The sequence below is a fragment of the Zophobas morio genome, unplaced genomic scaffold (assembly GCF_036711695.1).
Source record: "Zophobas morio isolate AGI-343-1 ecotype UQ-CSIRO unplaced genomic scaffold, CSIRO_AGI_Zmor_V1 ptg000108l, whole genome shotgun sequence".
NCBI classification, from domain to species: Eukaryota; Metazoa; Arthropoda; class Insecta; order Coleoptera; family Tenebrionidae; genus Zophobas; species Zophobas morio.
In genome coordinates this window covers 2,316,004-2,337,511 of record NW_026972213.1, presented here as the reverse complement: position 1 = coordinate 2,337,511, position 21,508 = coordinate 2,316,004, and the positions used below count along the sequence as shown (strand labels likewise).

Genomic DNA, 21,508 nt, shown 5'->3' with positions numbered 1-21,508 from the left:
CTAGAACACTATATTAATCTTAAGAGAATTTCTGTGCCTAAAGTTAATACATAATACCAGTGTGAAATAGATTATGTCATCAACACCCATCTAACCAAGTCTTCACCTAAGAATTCTGACAAAAAATTTACAATTTTTTGGTTTTCGGAAATTTAATAATTTTAGTCAATCCATAAATAGTGCAAACATTTTTGATAACTTGTTGTTACTAATTATTTACTTATATACTTTACAATAATAATCCAAAATGTATTCTTTTAAAGCCATACTTGAAGTAACAAAAACATTAATAATTTACTTTTAGTTAAATACGTATCATTAATCCGAGAATGAATCACCCACTTGGAAATGATTAAATAAATGACACAACCACAACACATTAATCTAGGTGAGTATCGGCTCTTTATAACTATCTTATCAACAAAAAAGTAGGTATAAAAAGAAACAAATTTCTGCAGCATGTATTCTTCACAAAAAGTATTCTAATAGCCTAAACTAAAATGGCTTCATTAGAAATATATTACACGTTCATTGTTTGCCTTTTTTGCTTGTAAGTATGAAAATTAGTTACATTTTATAAACAATTTATTTTTTTGTCCATTCTACAAAGCAGCCAGACCACACTAGCTGTCGACAATCGAAAATTTCCAGCCGGATTTAAATTTGGTGTGGCTACAGCTTCCTATCAGATCGAAGGAGGATGGGATGAAGATGGTAAAGGTGAAAATATCTGGGACCATCTAACCCACGTGTCGCCAGATTTAATAAACCACCAATCCAATGGGGACATCTCTTGTGATTCGTATCACAAATATAAAACCGATGTAGCCCTATTGAAAGAACTTGGAGTAGACTTCTACAGATTTTCACTCTCGTGGTCTAGAATTCTACCGACGGGTTACATCGATGGTGGAATCAATGAACCTGGGGTTGCCTACTACGAAAATATTTTAGACCTCTTAGAAGAAAACGGGATCGAACCCATGATCACGTTGTACCACTGGGACTTGCCTCAGCCGCTCCACGAAAATGTAGGAGGGTGGCTTAATGAAACCATCGTAGATATTTTTGCAAATTATGCACGCCTGGCTTTTGATTTATTTGGGGATAGAGTAAAGTATTGGGTTACGTTTAATGAACCTTTATCAATTTGTCAGCAAGGATATGAAACCGGGGGAAAGGCTCCAGCAATAAGTGATAACCCTGGTGTCGACTTATACATATGTGGTCATATGGTTCTGAAGTCGCATGCTGCGGCTTACCACATTTACGACAAGGAATATAAACCAAAACAGAAAGGTATTATTCATTTTTTATTTATATCTTTTATTTAACTAAATAATTTGAATTTGAATTCTATATATACTTAACAGGAAAAATATCTATCGTCATCAATACTAACTGGGAAGAGCCTGGAAGTGATGATGCAAAAGACGTAGAAGCTGCCGAACGGACTCTGCAGTTTCGTGTAAGTTTTTAACGCTTTTATTTCATTTCGTTCTTATAAGTACCTTTACTGAAGTTTGGATGGTTTGCAAATCCCATCGTGCATGGAAATTATCCTCAAGTTATGATTGATCGCATTGGAAATAGAAGTGTACAAGAAGGATTTACACAATCACGTCTACCACAATTTACAGATGAAGAAGTAGAATCCATTAAAGGAACTTACGATTACATTGGCCTGAACCACTATAGCACTTCTCTAATCAAATGGAGGGAAGATATTGAAATTGGGGAACCGAGTTCCTCGAAAGATATGTCTGTTCAAGAGTCTATCGACTTCAGTTGGGAAACTTCAGCTTCATATTGGTTATTCGTAAGAAAGATTTTGTGTTTTCTTTCAGAATGTAAGAATGTGATATTCTAGGTTGTTCCTTGGGGAATGAGAAAAATTTCGAAATGGGTCAAAGACACCTACAATAATCCAGAAATTATAATTACTGAAAATGGGTATTCTGATGCTGGTGGGATATTGAATGATGATCGTAGAATTAACTACATTCGAGTAAGTTCTCGTAAAATAATTAACTTCAAAAAAATTCACAGTTTTCCAAATAGGAATATTTAAGTAGTTTGTTAGAAGCTATTTATGATGATGAAGTAAACGTCACTGGTTATACCGCATGGAGTCTCATGGATAATTTTGAATGGTTCCGTGGTTACGCGTACGTATACAGTACACAATTCTTGAGATAAAAATTGTACTCATCATAGATTTTTTATTCAGAGAGAAATTTGGTCTATATTCGGTTAACTTCACTGATCCAGAGCGACCTAGAACACCTAAAACATCCGTAGACTATTATAAATCCATCCTAACAACCAGGTGCCTAGTAGAAGAATGCACAGAGTAAAAACTGAAATACTTACAAGGACAGCCATTGCATAAAGTTATACAGGAAAATAAGCGCTTGCAGAAACTAATAAATTTTATTGCCAAATGTATTAAATAATAAATATTAAACTTAAACGAGAATAATGCGTAAATTAAAAATATGTCTTTTTTTCTATACAGGGTGATTTCAAAATGTGTACAATAAAAAACATAGGGAATAACTCACAATAAGATTTATTGCATTTTGTAAAGTTCACGTTCCTGAGGGGTAGCGCTGTCTAGAAAAACATTTTTGAAATTAAATGTAAATTGATTTACACGCCACTATATACCATAACTACAATTCAATGAATGGCACAGAACGACTAGAATTAAGAACCAAAAAAGCGGCTCACTGATAAATAAAGTGCGAAACCACAATAAGGGCCAGTCATATATCAGTCGGCTAACTTCTTTGACAATGGTCAAGCGAGCGTGTTAACATGGTAATGCTTTATGCTGTGGCGGACGGCAACGCCAAGTTGGCCCGCGAATTGTGGATCGAACGCTGTGTCCGCGAACATTTACATTAGTGGTACAGCGTCTCCGATATCATGGTACCTTCGAGCGTCAAACTCACGATCGTGACCGTGATAGGACCGAAAGAATACTGCAAGCTGAAGAACAAATTTTGGAACGCGTCGAAGAAGAGCCCGTCATCAGCACTCGCCGACTTGCAGCTGAAGTTGGTATTTTACAATTTGTAGTGCATCATACGTTACAAGAACAAGGACTACATCCATACAACGTTCAAAAAGTGCTAGCTTTAGAACCCGCTGATTTTCCACGTCGTGTCATGTACTGCGAATTTTTAAACAATGTGTTGGAAGAGCAGCTAGATGTCGAAGTGCTTCTAAGTGAACGAATTCGGATGTGATACTTGCATGATGGAGCACCACCAAAGTCATTTAATAGATAAGGTTGCCACATTGGGATGCCATATTGATACGTCACAAGGGGCTCTCAAATGGCGCGAAAATTGCCCGTTTTAAATACTCGAGTAACGCACTAAAAACGGAAACTTTTAATCAAGTGACCGCTTCTACTTCGCAAATTTCAATCCTGTGTAAAGAACAATTTAATAAACCTCAAGAAAAATGTTTTGCTGCCAGTAGAACTTGAAAATAACAAATGCGACACTATTAACTGATTTTTTTTATGCAAAAAATCTGAAAATCTGCATTTACTGGTTTACTTTTTCCTTTCTAGTAATATATCAAAACATTTCATTTTAGCTTAGACACAAATAAATTTAATTTAAGGCAAAATAGGGTTACACGAGTCGCAGTACCAACACCAAACGTCAGAATTAGCGGTACAGATCGTACAGATTAAAGGCATCAGCTGATCGGTCACACCAACTCAAAATTACAAGTTACTAAAAATTCCCAAGTAATACCAACCTCATTTTGACGTCACATGGGGCTGACACCTCTCCTCCCCCGTAAGCGATTTTGCCCACATACTCGTTTATGTGGTAACCTGTTCTCTATTAACTAACCTTGGAGCACCACCACATTTTGCTAGGCCAGTAGCTGAGAAACTAGAAACGGTCCGGTAGTTTGGCTTCCACGTTCACCAGATCTCAATCCGTGTGATTTTGTCTTTAGAGTTGGATGAAGTAGTTAGTTTATGAAAATCAACAGTGTCCAGAAACTATTGAAGAGCTTAAACAACGAGTGGAAGTGGCAGCCACTACAGTTCGTAGAACTCCCGGAGTTTTTTACGTATTCGTGCAAACATGTTAGGACGTGCTGAAGCTTGTATTGCTAGTCAAGGACAACATTTTCACCATTTATTCTAAAAAAGTAGTAGCATTCTGAGTTGTTCCTACGTTTGTTCTAATAAACAATGTGAAATCGTTGTGGTAAGGACCAAACATCTAAAAGAATAAAAAGTCGATCACCATGAAGCATTACCCAAAATTGGTCCTTCTCAGGACCACCATTTGATTCTACAATCAGTGATTGCTCTATCCAACACTTCTCCTCGAGTCAAAGGACGGCGTACTGACAGTTTCCTCATAGATCTGTTTAACACACGACGTCAAGCCCTGTAATGATGATATCTCAAAATGTTGGCAAGTAAATCACATGTAAAGTATGCAAATTAGAGTGTCCATATACCGTTTCTTATTAATCTGACCTTATTTTTAACTTCGTACACGTATGTAAAGTTGCAGACAAAACTTGACGACAAAGAAATGTCATTTGCGTCAAGATTTTCAGGAGATTCGTATATTATAAGCTATATATCGACATGAAGTCAGCCACAATTCAATGTGGTAAAAACTTAGGTTAACACCATAGTGTTAATTATACGTCAAGTGAATGTTGATTGTTTATATCCCATATATCTAATACATATTACTAAAGGCTCGGTTCTTGGGCCTCTATTGTTTAATATGTTTATTAATGACATAACTTTACATTTAACAGCGAAATGCCTAATTTATGCTGATGATCTAAAAATTTTCCATCAAATTGTATACGTAATAATGTACTGTTGAATTAGTGGGCCGTTTTTTAATCACTCGGTATAAAACTAAAAAAAATTATATTCTAATGACAGGCAGCAAAAGGGACACCCCCGTGGTGGCACAAGCAAAATGACACTTCACTTAAACATTCTGTTCTTAAACCATATTCCATATTTTCTGGAATAAGTATTTGTCGCTTACATTCACCATAGGTGAAAAAATTCCAGCAAATTTAGCAGAGTCATTATGCCGTCAACGCTTTTTAACAGAACTGTCTTGTTCATCTGCCGACATCGTCAGTGGTCGATCACTGCGTGGGTTGTTTTCGAACTTGTTTCTACCACATTTCAAACTGTAGATACTCGAATAAGTGCAAGCTCATCACGTATTGTTCTCGGCAGCCGATAATCTCCCTTTCACTTTCTAGTGCACAAAAATGCTAACAAAAGTCATAGCCTGTCTTCATTCAAACACAAGCAATTGCAAAAAACACAAATCGAAACGTAATTTACACGTTAACATAAAAGATTCACATTAAAAATAATTTATTAGACACGTCATGACAAATTGTTATTGCCATATTGCTTGATCTCGAAAGCAAAACGACCGAAATCTCTTAGCCCCCAGCGCAGCAGAACACTTTTAAGGCAGTTCCACCGACTATAACTCAGCTCATAACCTAATTTAAAGATATACCCACGCATGTGCTTTGTCTTTATTTAAAATACACAATAACATTAAACTATCAATAGTTCGTGGGTTACACTTTCGTTAACTGATTGTTTCTTCTCGTACAAAAATAAGCGAAGAGTTCATTGTTATGGCAACAAAATACCAGCAGTACCTCTTCCTCGGGTTCGTTTCCCAGAACCAGACCATAAGAAAGAAAGTGCAGATTTATAGCCTGATAAGGGTCATACCATGACAAGTAGTGGTCAGACTGGAAATGTAAATTATCCTGAAGAGTAATGAAACAAAACTGTACGTGCATTTGCTGAAATATAATTAATGTACTTCATTAGAACATGATGAACATCTTAGAACCTTTGCTCTCATGTAGGTCCCTGCGTTGCTCATATATTAGCTCCTTCAAAAGCCGCTTCCGATATCGCACGCCGAAGGGTCTTAATTCCGTTACTCTTCGTTGGATGTTGCAACCGCAAAGAAAAAGAAGTGCGCTTCGTAAGAACCACCGGCTTGCAGCGGTCCAAGATACAACAAAAACCGGTTATTTATCATCTTATAAAATAATTACATACGATATAATTACTGTAAGTACTCTCGCCTTAAGGTAATACTTATAATAATAAATGATGGATTCTCCACGAACGTTGGTACGTCTGTAAAAACTAGTTCTGTAGCCGTGGTACGTACTGTAGAAGTAGATTCAAACATTTATCATTCGGTTGCTACCCTGCCCGACGTGTAATTAAACCATTCGGAATTAAAGGCGTTTCGGACAAACCATAATCAAACCGCAGATATTCAGACGATCATCTCGTTGAAGCTTAACGCAAAGTAATTCCAGGAACTCGTTAACATTTTAACAAGAATTGAAGAAACGTACATGACACAAAACATAAATTTCACAAATTCATGGAAATACAAGTTATTGTGGTATCGCAAAACAGGTAAATTGGTACAAAAAATTCTTCCTTAAACGAAACATTGCTAAAAAAGCGAACTAAAATGGTACTAGGAACACATTTCAATAAAGTGAAATTTTGAATGAGCATCTGAATGTCAGAAGTATCTTAATTTGAGAAGTTTACGGGGTAAGTATGTTTCAAACTAGGATGTCATAGCAAATTTGTTTTAACAGATTTATTTTTTTTACAACGCCTGTACAAGGTGATTACTAAACATGCGGCAAAAATTCAGGGAGTTTATTTTAATAGTTTTTTGTTCTTGAATGATTTTCGGAGAGACGTTGTGTTTTGAAGATACGAGGCGATAAAAATAAATTAAAACTTTTCGGTCCTCAGATTTAAAACCCTTGGATTTTTGTTTGTGGAGCCATTTGAAAATATTAGTATACACTACCATCTTCTTTAATCGGATAATTAAAGAATGTAATGCAGCACGAAACAACCCTTACATTTTTGGAAAAATTCGGCAAATGAGGAGAAAGTTGAGTAGCTGATGGTAATTTGTCATTTTCAGCAGTTTTTCTAGCGCTCTATATCTTCGAAACAAACCGTCTTTACAAAAATTATTAAAAAGACAAAAAATCTTAAAATAACCCAAGGAATAACCTCCTGAATTTTGCTACATGTTTAGTAAACGCCCTGTATGTTACCATAAATAATATTGGTATATTAATAAACGACATGTATAGACGCATATCAATATACACATTTTAAATAGGATATACGTACCAAACTTTTAAGATGACATCTTCAAAAATGGATGGATAGATGTATTTTAATTAGCGATTTATCAGGTTGATGATAATCTCAAAGCAGGTATTAAATTTGCGGCCATTTGGCGTAGTAGCTTCTAAGATAAATAGATGTTGTACAATTTTGAATATGTTTCAAAAAATTTGCAAATAAGTACATATACACAAAATCAACGACAGATATAGAAGCTGTAGAAGCATAACATTTTGTTTCTTTTGTATTTAGAAAAATTTTAAGAAAACAGTCAAGTTTTTGAAAAGAATAAATAGATAAATTAAGTTATTATTAAAATTAAGTCCCTACTTACCATGTTTACGATAACCTAAAACAATTTGCAAGATTTCAGAGCAGTTTGTTTTGTATTTTCTAAGATAAATTTTCAATGTTTTTCTGCAAATTTGAAATTTTTTCGAATAGTCTAAATATCTAAAACAAAACGTAGGGCTAGATTATGAGCTACAAGCATAGAAACATATAATTCTACAACATGAATAAAACTTACCTAGCGAACAGTTGGTAGGGATGTATAAATTAATTTTGGTTAGCATTTAGACATCTACATCATAATTGCATCAGACGACAGAATGACGACAGACGATCACAAAGGGATAGAACGAGGGTGCTACGTTTTCATATCCTAGAAATTATGAAATGCCGAGAAAACATACTAAGCATGAGGTACATTCAGAGTTCGAAAAATATGCCCGTATAAAGAGATATTCCTCAAACACATGATTCGATGACTATTTGTCCAATAAAATAAGTGACGAAAACGGGAGACATAATAAAATAAAATAAAATAAATAGAATAAAAAAATGAATCTGAACCTTGGAAAGTCGTGAAAAACAACATTTTTAGAAAAAGAAGAATATAGACGATTAGGCTACACTTCCATACCAAATGAGAGCGCAAATTTTTAATTGATTAATTAATAATACCAACTAATATCTTTATTTACGCACAGGATATTCCTCAATAAAAAACAAAAACAATAATATACAGACATCGGTACCGTGATAATAGAACTACTCGCAGCCTGCTTCTAAAACTACTAACATTTTCATTAAAAAATATAAATATTTACTGACTTTTGCAAGGCATTCGATAGAATCGATCATTTTGTACTTTTGAATAAATTAAGATCAATCGGATTTTCAGAGTCTTTGATTCAAGTATTAAACTCGTACCTTAGCAATAGGGTACACTATGTCAAATATAGAAACTTTTGTTCTAAAACTTTCACCGCTAACTCCGGCGTACCCCAAGGGTCCAATTTGAGCCCGCTATTGTTCTTACTTCATCAACGATCTACCAGACATAATTACTAGCGAAAAATTATTGTTTGCAGATGATTGTAAGATATTCTATAAAATTAGGTCCATAGAAGACTCCTTATTCCTTCAAAATAGTGTGAATGAACTATATAACTGGTGTAACTTAAATAGCTTGACTCTAAATCTAGATAAGTGCAAAGTAATGTATTTTTCTAATAAATTAGATGTGTCCAAGTTTGCATATAAGATCAATAATGTTACTTTAGAGCGTACGTCCAAAACTCTCATTTGTTGACCATGTAAATGAAATAGTTAGCAAAGCTTTAAAAATGTATGGCTTCATTTATAGAAATGCCAGGGAGTTTACGAATGTAAAATCTCTCTTTACGTTATATTTTAGTCTTGTGAGATCTATACTTGAGTATGGTTGCCTTATCTGGTCACCCATTTATGAAATCCACATCATGCATATTAAGTCCGTGCAAAGGAAATTTCTAAAATTGGTTAGCTTTCTTATTGATGGCAGATGTCCCATCAGGGGTGCAGACCATACTGCATTGTTAGAAAGATTTAATATTAACCTGCTATCAACAAGAAGGACAGTGTTAATTATACAATTTCTTTTCAACCTGATTAAAAATATAATAGACTACCCGTTGTTTTGTCACAATTAAATTTTGCGGAAGAACTTGGAAGAACAAATTTTACTAACAACTCTCCAATATGTATTATGTGCGGTGTATTTAATCAATTAAGCAGCAATATAGATCTAAATTTTAAGTCCATAAAGGAAATAACAAATTCTGTTATTAGTACGTTACAGTCGGCTTAAGGTAAGGTTACAACATAGTATTTGGTAATGTATTATTAAGTTTGTTTTTTAATATTCACAATATTGCTTTTTTTTTCTTGATTTTTATTGTAAACCAATAGAATAGTCTGTTGTCGTTATAAACTTAAGTTTTTCCGTAATTGGGTGTATATATACATACAAAATTTGACACCAATCGGTTCAGCAGTTTCGGAGATTACGTGTCTAATAAAAATGGATTCAGACACCACGACAGACAGACAGACGGAAACGAAAGACTATTTTTTTTCTTACTCTAGTGGTCACGAAACGTCGAGAAAATATAAAAATGACAATGCGTCCGATGGATTCGATTACTATAATTCTGTTGCTTACGCTCAGGAAGTAGAAAGATGATGATACACTGTTCCTCTTGCGTTTTATATCGAAAGGTGTGGACAGGTTATATTTAAAATTTCATAACAATAGGTTTGTTAATAACGGAAATACCTACATATTACGTTCCGAAAACATACGGGCCAAAGGTAGGGACTTCTCTTAATAACTGCAAAACTACATACAGAGTGAGACACCAAGCGCGTTCCTCGGCATCTCATTAATTTTTAGAAACAGAAAAAAGTCAAAGGGCAAAGCTGTACGTTCTTCAGTAGTATACTCTAAAATTACTTTTAATAATACAGACTGTTCTGCTATTAAGGCGTAACACACAACTTCGATTTTTTTTAATGGAACATCCTATATATTTTTACATATTGTGATTGACTTCTTGTTTATAACCACAGTTTAGTTTTGAAATCCCGATGTCACGTTGCCACGTTCAAATTTTCGTGAATTTTTTTAGCAGTGGAAGGGTTCACAAAAAATATCGCAGTAGGTTTGTTTTTAAAATCTGTATTATAATATTTTGTGGAGACATAAATAAAGGTACACGCTTTGTTGCAGTGTAAATAAAATTCAATTTAAGGAGGGTCTAAAAAACTAGAACACTCCGTATTTTAGTACAATATCTTATTATTCTATTTTTTGTTCTCTTTCTTTTTTTAAGAGGAGTCGCTACGTTTGGTTCTTATGGTGTTGTCAATATATATTCAGAATGTGATATCTCCATTATTAACATTAATTTTAAATGTAACTTGTCCACAACTTTCACTACATAACTGCGAGAGCAGTTTTTTTAACAATTTATTATCATATATTTTTTTTATTTTGTTGAAATTTTTGCATCACGTATTTTAAAAAAATCAATATTTCAGTTATTTATGGAAATTTTGGAATGGGGTTGTCACCGCTGTTTTCAGCTTGCAAAACTTTAGAAATCGTACTAGGTCTATTTTTGACTTTATTTGTTGGGACTGAGATATAAACATAAAAGTTAGCAACTTCTATGAGACAAGCTTTTTTTTACTGTGTATCGTTTCTAACAAAAAAAATCGACGATATTTCTGGTATGATTTCTGGAGTTTTGTACGCTAAAACAGTGTTGACAACCGTGTTCTGTAATTTCCTTTAATAATTGAGATATTGACTGTTTTTAACAAAATTGCCTTTGCGTTATATAATGGAAGTTATGGAAAACATACTTAAAATTTCAGAACCATAGATCTGTTTTTATTTTATTTTATTTTATTTTATTTGCAACGGAATCTCCAATTTACATTATGAATTATTAAACTAAATTAACTAAATAATACATATTCTAACAGAGTGTTCCCTAATAAGTAAATTCAAAAACAAAAAATATTCATGGCTTGGCGGTTACTAATATGCATACAATAAATAAGGAACTAAAATCTACTGTTATAAAATAACAAAATTTTGAATTTAAATTTGGACAAAGGAGAATCAAATATCGATATGTTGCTGTTGTTCGAATAATCATTTGCAGCTAGCATCATTCTATGTAAAGGATGATTACGACCTATATTTGACGTAGATGGTGCTACCCTAAAAATATCTTTGCTTCGAGTTGTGCGGCTGTTGACGGCAGGGTACAAGAAGGAGAGTCTTGATAGCAGCGATGGATTGTCAATACGACCATTTAATATCCCGTGCAGAACACAAGCATCCGTTATATATCTTCGAATATATAGGGGTTGTATATTAAAATGATGTTGAATCCAATTGTAGTCGCCTTTAATATGTTTGAAGCCAACTTTAAATTCGAGAGCTCTCAAAAATTTTTTCTGAGCATTTTCTAGCAACACCCGATCAACATTATATAAAGGTGACCAAACAGGTGAACAATAATCTAAGTGTGTTCGAACTAAGGAGCAATATAAACTTTTGAGGACCAAAGGTGAAAGCTCATGACAATTTCGCCAAATAAACCCCCACATGTTCAAAGCTTTTTTGGATATATAGGAATAATGACTTTTAAAGGAAAGTGACGAGTCGAAAATTACTCCTAAATCCTTAATCTGAGTCACACGTTTAATACAACGCTTATTCAGTTGGTACTTAAAACTGATGTTAGATTTTATGTTAAAAGTTGACATAATATAACACTTATCTAAATTTAAGGGGAGTAAGTTGTTACTGCACCACTCAAAAAGCATGTCAAGATCTAATTGTACTTGTTCTAAATCTTGTGTATCTCGAATGACTTTAAAGATCTTTAGATCGTCCGCGTACAACAAATAATTTGAATATCGTAAACACTGCGTTAAATCATTTATGAATAACAGAAATAGAACGGGTCCGCAATGAGTACCTTGCGGAACACCAGATGGAACAGAGAAAGACGATGAAATAAAGTTATCAATGCGAACTTGCTGGCACCTGCCTGACAGAAAAGATGCTAACCACTTAATAGTGTTATCTTTGAAACCAAGTTTATCCAGCTTTAAAAGTAATAGTTTATGATTAACGCGGTCGAACGCTTTTGCGAAATCAGTATACACTGAATCGACTTGCAAATGATTAACCAATGCTTCGTTTAGAAATGATCGATACTCAAGGAGATTCGACAATGTGGACCTGTTAGAGACGAAACCGTGTTGTTTAGATGAGATAACTGAAGACGAAGCCCACTGAAGTTGCCTAGTTACAATGGAATCAAGTAACTTTGGAATTGCTGATTGACAACATACACCTCTATAATTTTCAACTATATTACGTTTACCAGATTTAAAAATGGGCATAATGAAGCTGTTCTTCCACATTTTAGGGAAAATACCATCCCTCAAAGAGGTTTCAAACAACAAAAGCAGTGGTGAACAAAGAGCAAACTTACAGTTTTTTATAAGGATACTTGGTATACCGTCAGGACCTGGACTGCACGAAGATTTCAATTTAGAAATTTCATCGAAAATATCAGACAAACAAATCTTTAGACCCATATCATTTACATCGTAACTGGATTTGAAATCACAAACAAATTTATTGGAATCATCTTTTACGTAAACACTTGCAAAATATTGAGCAAAAGCATTGGCTATCTCTTCCCCACCTTTAACACATTGATGTCCAAAATTCATTTCGTTGGGGATGTTAGATTCTCCATGTTTTTTACTATTAATAAATTTCCATAACAATTTCGGATTACTCACCATACTACGATTGACGTTTGAGATGTATTCGGCATATACCTTCTCAATGAGTTCATTACACCGATCTCTCAAAGATTTAAAATAAAGGTAGTCATCAAGTTTGCCGGTGGTTTTAAATGTGCAATGAGCAGTGGTTTTCAACCGACATAATTCTTTAAGTTCTTTATTAAACCAATAAGGGTATTTACTAGTTTTACGATTGATCACTTTATAGGGAATAAATTTCACTATGCCATCAAATAAAATCTCATAAAAGATAGCAACTTTTTCGTCAAGATTTTGACCCACCAAACACGATTCCCAGCAAACAGATGAGTAAAAATGGTTTAAACGTTCATAGTTACCATTAATAAAATCAAAAACACGAAAATCAGATTTCAAAGAAGGTGCAGATAAACAGGAAAGAGACCAAGAATAAGGAGAATGATGACAACTACTAGGAAATATGGGATCTAATGCAGAGCAGACATCAAGATTATCAACGTTTGAAAATATAAGATCTAGGAATACATTTCTCATATTAGGAATTTTATTAATTTGCGTCAAATTCATTAGAGCACATGTAGAACTAATTAAATCATATTCAAGAGAATTGTTGAGGCCACATTCACCATCATCATTCCAATCAATATGTGGTAAGTTAAAATCACCAGCAATAACATACGACGACTCAGGAAAACGATCAAAAATTGATTCTATGTCTTGACAGAAGTTAACATAAGAAGTAAAATAACTTGCAGGAGGGATATATACTCCACCGACAATTAAGTTTAAATCATGATATTTTACATGGATGTAAATACTTTCGATAAAGTTTCCAAGAAGAATTACCTCAGATTCGAATTCCTTTTTGACAGCTATCAGTATTCCACGTATTTTATTACTAGTATTAACATTTCGATCGGCCCTAAATATATTATAGTTGTTTAAATTTATTTCAGAACTAGTAATGTTATCACTAAGCCAAATTTCAGAAATAATAATAATGTCATAAACACAAGAGCTAACCTTAATTGCGAAATCCTTTAATTTAGACCTTAAGCCACCAGCGTTTTGGTAATAAAAATTAATTACTTTTTTGGATGAATACCCCGAGAAATATTTTTTTCCACAATATATGGCATATTGTTTTTATATCTCAACATAACGTTAGTATTCCCTTGTGCAACCTTATCCTTAAATTCTTTCCGTATTGAATTATTATAATCTCGCTGTATTTTTGTCAAATCAGGCCGGAAGTGGTGATTACGATTATTATTATTCTTATTTGATCGTAGGACATCTTTAGCTATATCGTCGTTTTCATAGACGATCTTTAAAGGGCGAACTACATTAGGCTTAGGCATACCAACACGAATGATTTTCTTAGGCTGCGGAAAAGAACCTAAAGGCGCAAGAATAGAATTTACTTGCAAAAGATCATCCTGAAACTTTTCTTCTGAATTCGATGGAATAGATTCACTTATATTGAACAGCAAAACGTTAGTACTCCGCGACTTACGCTCTTCAATTTCTGATACAACAGTATTGAAGTCCAAAGGATTATCCATTTTTACGTTAGATTTTTTAAATTCTGTCCATTCGTCTTGAATCAAGCGTACATTTTCTTCAACTGCAGATAATCTATCCTTAATTATTTTAAAATTATCTTCAATGGTTTGTTTAATCTCGAGCTTAATAGTCATCAATTGTGATCTAATAATTTCCTCCAACTTTTCAGCAGTAATAGGTGCACTACTGGAACTAGAAGCTGTAACACATTTCGAGCACACCCAATGAGACTTTTCATTTATTATATTGGCCATATCAGAATCTCCTAATTTCAAGCATTTTAAGTGGCAGTATTTTTTACATGGTCCATTACATTTCGTGGAGGGTGTTGTTGGTGTTATGGCACCCTCACAATGTAAACAAAAGTTGGTCATATTGAAAAATAAACAAGAACGGGGACACAATTCTTCTCGCACCAACGGAGTCCGTCGTGGTGACTAACAGAGTGAGACAAACCCACTTGGACTACGGTAGTGTTAACACAGGAGAAACAAAGATTGCAGTATAGACCAAATTATTTCAATTAACAGAGGCTTGATAACGTTATTCGAGAAATAGTCGAAAAAGATACAGTAAAAAGGTGAACTCAATTTAGTTAATTAATACTAAAATGCTACAATGCCACTCTATCAAAAGTGGAAGAAACTCACACAGCGCATAGATCGCCAATACTCAGATGCACTGTCCAAAATTCAGCAATTATCAGCGTAGCAAACCACCAAAAATTCGGGAAAACTCAGGAGCACATATATCGCCAAAAACCAATATAAACATTGACTTAATTTATGTTAATAACGGAGATATTACATTCTGAATATAGACCGAAAATTCCATCCAGAAAAAGTTACTATGATTTTTTACTTTTTTAAAAGAGACATCGACATATACATAGAAGAATAAGAACAACAAATAGAGTAATATACGATAATAAAATACAGGCCGTTCTATTTAAAAAAACTGAAATATTAATATTTGAAAAAACTGAAACATCAATATTTGATAATTATAGAGTTTCAGAACTTTTTTATAAACACTGTATAATAAAATTTAATTTAAATAATTCCACAACAAAATGGACAGCTTTATTTATCCTTCCACAAACTATTGTAACACATATTTTAAAAATAACCCTATTGCGATTTTTTTTTGTGAACCTTTCAGTGCCAAAAAATTTCAAGGAATTTGAATTAACGTAGCAACGGGCGTTTCATTAAGAAAAAACTAAATTGCGTGTTAAGCCTTAAAAACAGAACACTCTGTACAGTAAATTTTCAAGTATAATCCACAATGAACCGTGCTTCTTAAGTCTTTTTTTCTGTCTCTAATAATAATTAGACATAAGCCATTCTGCGATTCTTGTATACCAGAATCAAAAACTTTACTTCCTGCGATCAACAATTCAAATAAGATAAAAAAAATGTCTACAATTCCTGATGTTTAAATTAGAATAATTTTGAAAAAACTGACGCTATTCCTCAATTCGTGTTTGTTCCATAAATTTAGAAAAATAATTACATGAATTTACCTTATCTAAAACTTTAAGAAAACATGCACGGATCTATAATTATCTGACTCCACTCTTTTACTGTTCTTAAAGGCGGAAAAAACATGAGCACCTTTCCATCCATTAGGAAAAACACCAAATTGATAGGTAATACAACTTTTGCAAGACTTTTACACGAGATGACACTCAAAGTTTACAAATATTCACGAAATCCCATGGAATCCACTGACCTTTCTGACGTACAAATTTTGATACATATGAATAAAAATAAAGTTAAGTTAAAAATGTGTTTTTTTTAATTGGCAAAGAAAAAAAATCAATTTTTGAACAAATTTTGTATACCTACTTTATAATTTCGTCATTTTGAAATCACAATTTTGTTTTAATTCGTGTTTAAGGAAATGTATGTATAGCTTTGTAGTGTACATTTTTTAACACTTTCGCATACACGTTCCCATTCAGTGTACAAATTACCACTCTCTACTACAATAATTAAAGGTGCCAAGTCATACGAGGTGTAAAGCCTTTAATCAAACCACTTCCCAATTCCTAACGGTACCTTTCGGTTTCGTAAAGAACCAAAAGCATATGGCAAATGTGTTCGCCGTTTTTGTCGCAATTAACTTGACTATAACAATAATACCCGCTGTTCCGTACAAAGGTATCAACACGATGACGAAATCCGCGAGCGTTATAAATCAAGCGAGTTATCCTGCAGGTTCTGCAACGAGAGCCTCGAATAACATTATGATGATGTGTTTATTTACACACAATGGTGGCGCGTCCACAAAAAAATCCTCGAACCGATTAAATTTAATAACTTAAGTTGTGGCGCGAATTTCGAGACGGTGTTACAGTAGGTTATGGGAACCATCGAACACCTATCCTTCACCTTGCTAATTCCATACCGTCTGATCTTTAGATTGCATTCGCGTGATCTACCAAATTATATACTTGACCAACATAGTGTAGAAACATTTGCAAAAAGACCACAATGGAAAATAATGATGGAGGCGCTTCACTTAAACTCTTCTTCGAAAGAGAACTCTCGCAACGGACAGAACGATCGTTTTATTCTGGATGATAATTAGGTGATGGTTTTGGTTTTCTTATAAACTTCGATTTTATACTCGACTGAATCACGTGGTTAATTACTAGCGGCGGAATAATTAGCCTTAATTGACCAGATAGAAATCTGGAATTATGGTTTTTACAACCGTGGAAGCTTCACGGCTAAATCTTACTCGCGCTTAGCGCACCAATAAAATACAAAACTTGTTACAGCACAGTAAATTTAATTCTGCTGGAATCGAGAGGACAAGTTTATGTAGATGTTCGGAGATCCCGAAGGATCACGCAGAGCTCCTCGTTAACTGTTTATTCCACCAATTTCCGAGCGAAGGAGTTTAATTAGCTGGTTTGTGATAAAGTTAATTCCCAGTTATTTGCATCAAATACCTATATCAATTATGTTACTTCCAAAAAATCCATTTTTTCTTCGTTGTGTCGGATGTGCGATCTGACCAAAAACCACTCTTGTATTCGACCAGTTTTTTTGATTTTAATGACAGGTTCAGTTAGTTACAGAAAACAGCTTTGCAGAATGTTAAATGAATTCGCCGGTCGCATTGTCAATGCCCCGAGTTTCTTGAAAAAGCTGGCTCGGGAATTTGTTGTTGGAGTCGAGGCGGGAATATTTCATATATTTTGCGTTGTCAAAAAACAATCAACAGCGAGATAAATCGTAATAATATGATATAACGACCGTTCCTTCTCATAAATATTTCTTAAAATGTTGCCATCACTGTTAAGATAACGAATCGAACCATGTTTAATAGTTATGTTAATTAAAATAAACCTCTCCCATCAAGTAATAATTTTAACATTATTACATCTTGCAAAGTTACGTTCTAGAATTACTGACCCCTGACAATTCATTTTTATAGACAAATCACATAACCAGCAACAAGATGCAGTTTGCAGATTAACCTATTTTACAATTCAATGAAGCAGCAACTCGGTATTTTTTGTTTTCTGAAATAACCATTTTCTGCATAAGAACTTGAGAACTACAACCCAATAAAAACTGTTTGACAAACTTACTTCAAAAGGATGAGTTTACCTTTACACCCAGCTGAAAATTCAGTGTAAATTATACGTTACAATTTCTTAATGAAGATCGTATACATGATGTTCAGACTCACGAAAATCACTCAAGCGGAAATACTCAAAGACTGTCATTAGATATGTCTACTTATCAACACTCCTAACACGTAAAGCAAATAATACAAAATTATTGCCTGTTGGCACGCTATTTTTATCTCTTCAGGCCAAAAAGGCGAACCATAAAACCAACCACAATAACATATGAAATGCTTAAAATTAACTAAACCACCTCTTTTAGCCAAAAATAAGAAAATGTTTGTTAGCAGCAACTCACCGCCCCAAAATGTCTATAATTATATACATTTTTTATGGTTTTGTTATTTTTCGATAGGCTCTGATAATACTCCAGAGGGTAACGAAACTCGTCAGCCAACTTTTTAACAAAAATTTATCGTATGTCAAAATGGATGAATGCAGTGTAATAAGAACAATAACAGTTCTTAAGTTTTCGTGAAAATAGGGTTAGCAGTTTTTGATTTTATCAATACAAATAGCGTATTAATGTTTTTGAGTTAACTTGTATAAACAATTCTAAAAAAAATAAACTCAGTATTTTGCATATTGGGCAAAATGTTGAGATGACACCATCAATTTTTTGTGAGGAGATAAACGAATTTGATGCTTACGATGACCTTAAAACGTTTTCAAAATTTCAGAGCATTTGGTTTTGCAGTTTCAAAGTTAAATTGTAAAGTATTGTTTCACAATTTTGATTTTTTTCTAAAAATCTGTATAAAAATCAAGACGGATTCATAAACCACAAGTGTAGAAGTTATTTTACAAAATTTAAATAAAATTTATAACACAAAATTTTGAGGTGGGCTTGGTAATTTTTTACCATCTCCACGATAATTCTAAAATACATACAAAATTTGCCAACAATAGGTCCAATAGATTCGGACATTGTCTGTTTAATAAAAATCGACACAGACGAAAGACATACAGACGGTAATCAAACTTCGGAAAAACATGAAAGTAACCATTCGCCGAATAGACTCTTAGCTTATGATCAGAAAGAAAAAACTCTAGAGAAACACGATTTAATCCATCGGCAACACAAATGAATTAAAGATCTTTTTATAAAATCAATAAAATTTTATTACTTACCGAGCGTAAGCAGAGGAAGTATTGTAATCGAGTCCGTCGGCCGACTCTCTACTTTTGCATTTTCTCGACCTATCATGACTCCTAGAGGATGAAGAAATAGGTCTACCGTTTCCGTCCGTCCGTCCGTCCGTCCGTCCGTCCGTCCGTCCGTCCGTCTGTCCGTCTGTCCGTCTGTCCGTCTGTCCGTCTGTCTGCCGTCCCGGATTTTTATTAGACAGTGCTCCGAAAGTACTGGGCCGATTGTTGTCAAATTTCGTATTTATATTACGTATATCATGTAGATGGTAAAACGCTAATCAAAATTTGTCTAATCATCCCCACCACTAATGCGATAACGTCACTTCAAAATTGTACATAGTAAATGGGTTTTAAATTGTATAAAATAACATAGTCCTACACATGTAGCTTATGACTCCGAATTGAAATTTTACCCGAAACGTCCAAATTTTTGGAAAAAAAATCAAAATTTGGAAACAACATTTTGACATTTAATTTGGAATCTGCAACACCGAGTGCTTTGAAATCGTGCAGATGGTTTACAGTTATGATAAGCATGATAAATTTTTAGTCAAAATATATTTCCTCACCCCCCCCCCCCTAAAAAATTGATGACGTCACCTCAAAATTTTGCTGAATAAATTGCAGCCGGAAGATATATTTCCGCGAACTGATGATGAGACAATACTTATGATTTATCATTCCATTAATATTTTTTGGATTTGCATATAAAGGGTGAATACGTAAATTTATTTTATTGATTTAATCAGGAACTACAAAACCAAATGCTTTGAAATCTTGGAGATGTTTTAAAGTTATCATAGCAACGGTAAATTTTTTATCAAAATGTATTTGCTCATTCCCCCCTAAAAAATTGATCACGCCACCCCAAAATAATGCTATCTTAAATGTGCACTGTGCAAAGTATGATGAGTCTATAATTGTAATTTATCACTATTGTAAGCACGGTAACTTTTTAATGAAAATGTATCTGTTTATCATCCCCAAAAAATTGATTACGGCGTCTCAAAATTTTACCGAATAAATTCTTTCGCAAATGTGCAAAATATGAACAGACTTTTAATCATTGCATTCATATTTTTTAGATTTGCTTAAACAGGTGACACAAAAAATTAATGAATCAAATTATTTTTGATCAAATTAAGAACGAGCCATCCCATTTTCTGAAAAATATGAGAATACGCTCGTCTTTATAACAATAAAATAGTGATAAGGTAAGAATTATAATAATAACATTCAGAATATTTTGTACAATGGAGGCTTATGAATAATTTTAGTCATCTGTTTTGGGGCGATAAACACATTCAAATCAAACAAATGTCTACGTGGCATTCTTCCGATGTAATGTATTCCCGTTGATAACATGCTGTAAATAAATTTTTTGCACTCATAACCTGTTTTGATTAGCTTGGCGCATTCAACAGCATGCGGGACGTCGAACATCGCGCACAGATGCGTTTTGCTATGACGTCGTTGTTTATAAATAAAGCTGGGCGGTCGAAATTTATTCATCCTATCTACCCGTCTGAAGTGCGCCCGGTGCATCCTTGCCTTACTCGCTTCTCGCTTTCCAATTGTGCATCATTTTTTATAATTTACAGAAATAGTTTTATTTTCAGCGAGACCGACATAAAAAAAATACTTTATCTACTTTCATTATGTAATGTGCCAGATTACAGGTTTTTCTTTGATATTGTAATGGTAGCTTTTACCGCACTAAGTGCGGTAAAGGAACAATTACCGCACTAGTGCGGTAATAGTATATTACATATCGAGGGTGGTAAGAAGCTAATTACGAACGAAGTTTATACACGAGCGAGCGTAGCGAGCGAGTGATGTAATATGAGTTCGTAATTAGCTTACCACCAGAGTTGTGTCATATACTTTTTCTACGATCTATAATGAAGAATCGCTTTCAGAAGAAATTTTTTTCGTAAAGCAAATATTTATAGTTGCTATGGAAACTATTCAAACAGGCACGTAATATATATTATATATATTACGTGCCTGTTCATTCATTACATGCCAGTGGGTGTAACTATGGTTTTACTATGAGGCTAGACAGTTCGTAATTCATGGATTACTATGTGGGAGTAGAAAAAGTAACTTTTAGAAAAGAAAGTTGCAAAACCATTTATTAACATAAATTATACAGTTTGAAACAGTTATAAAGTTAACTCCAGACGCTGTTCCCATATTGAAGCTGGGCTTCTCCACCGTAACCTAATTTGTTGAACCCACAGTAACTGAAGAACCCATTATTTTCGTAG

General features: G+C 33.8%; 2 protein-coding genes across 3 annotated transcripts in view; one reads left to right on the top strand and one right to left on the bottom strand.

Annotated features, from left to right (window-relative positions):
• The window catches only part of LOC135144785 (protein prickle-like), an 889,236-nt gene that overhangs the window by 858,274 nt on the left and 9,454 nt on the right, over positions 1-21,508 (bottom strand). The gene's annotated exons all lie outside the window — the stretch shown is intronic.
• LOC135144689 (myrosinase 1-like) lies at positions 443-2,497 on the top strand. Of its 2 annotated transcripts, none has more exons than XM_064076741.1 (7): positions 443-550; positions 611-1,299; positions 1,374-1,468; positions 1,523-1,819; positions 1,871-2,008; positions 2,062-2,168; positions 2,231-2,497. In XM_064076741.1, the coding sequence occupies exons 1-7, from the start codon at positions 501-503 to the stop codon at positions 2,355-2,357; spliced, it is 1,503 nt and encodes a 500-aa protein (XP_063932811.1). In that variant the 5' UTR covers positions 443-500; the 3' UTR covers positions 2,358-2,497. The 2 variants fall into 2 exon arrangements, with proteins under 2 accessions (XP_063932811.1, XP_063932812.1); XM_064076742.1 differs by having other exon boundaries at positions 457-550; positions 614-1,299.

Excerpts from the sequence above, each read along its gene's own strand:
- LOC135144689 (XM_064076741.1), top strand. The coding sequence starts at position 501 with ATGGCTTCATTAGAAATATATTACACGTTCATTGTTTGCCTTTTTTGC. Across the intron at positions 1,469-1,522 it reads AACGGACTCTGCAGTTTCGT|TTTGGATGGTTTGCAAATCC; the intron begins GTAAGTTTTTAA and ends CCTTTACTGAAG. Across the intron at positions 2,169-2,230 it reads GAATGGTTCCGTGGTTACGC|AGAGAAATTTGGTCTATATT; the intron begins GTACGTATACAG and ends TTTTTTATTCAG.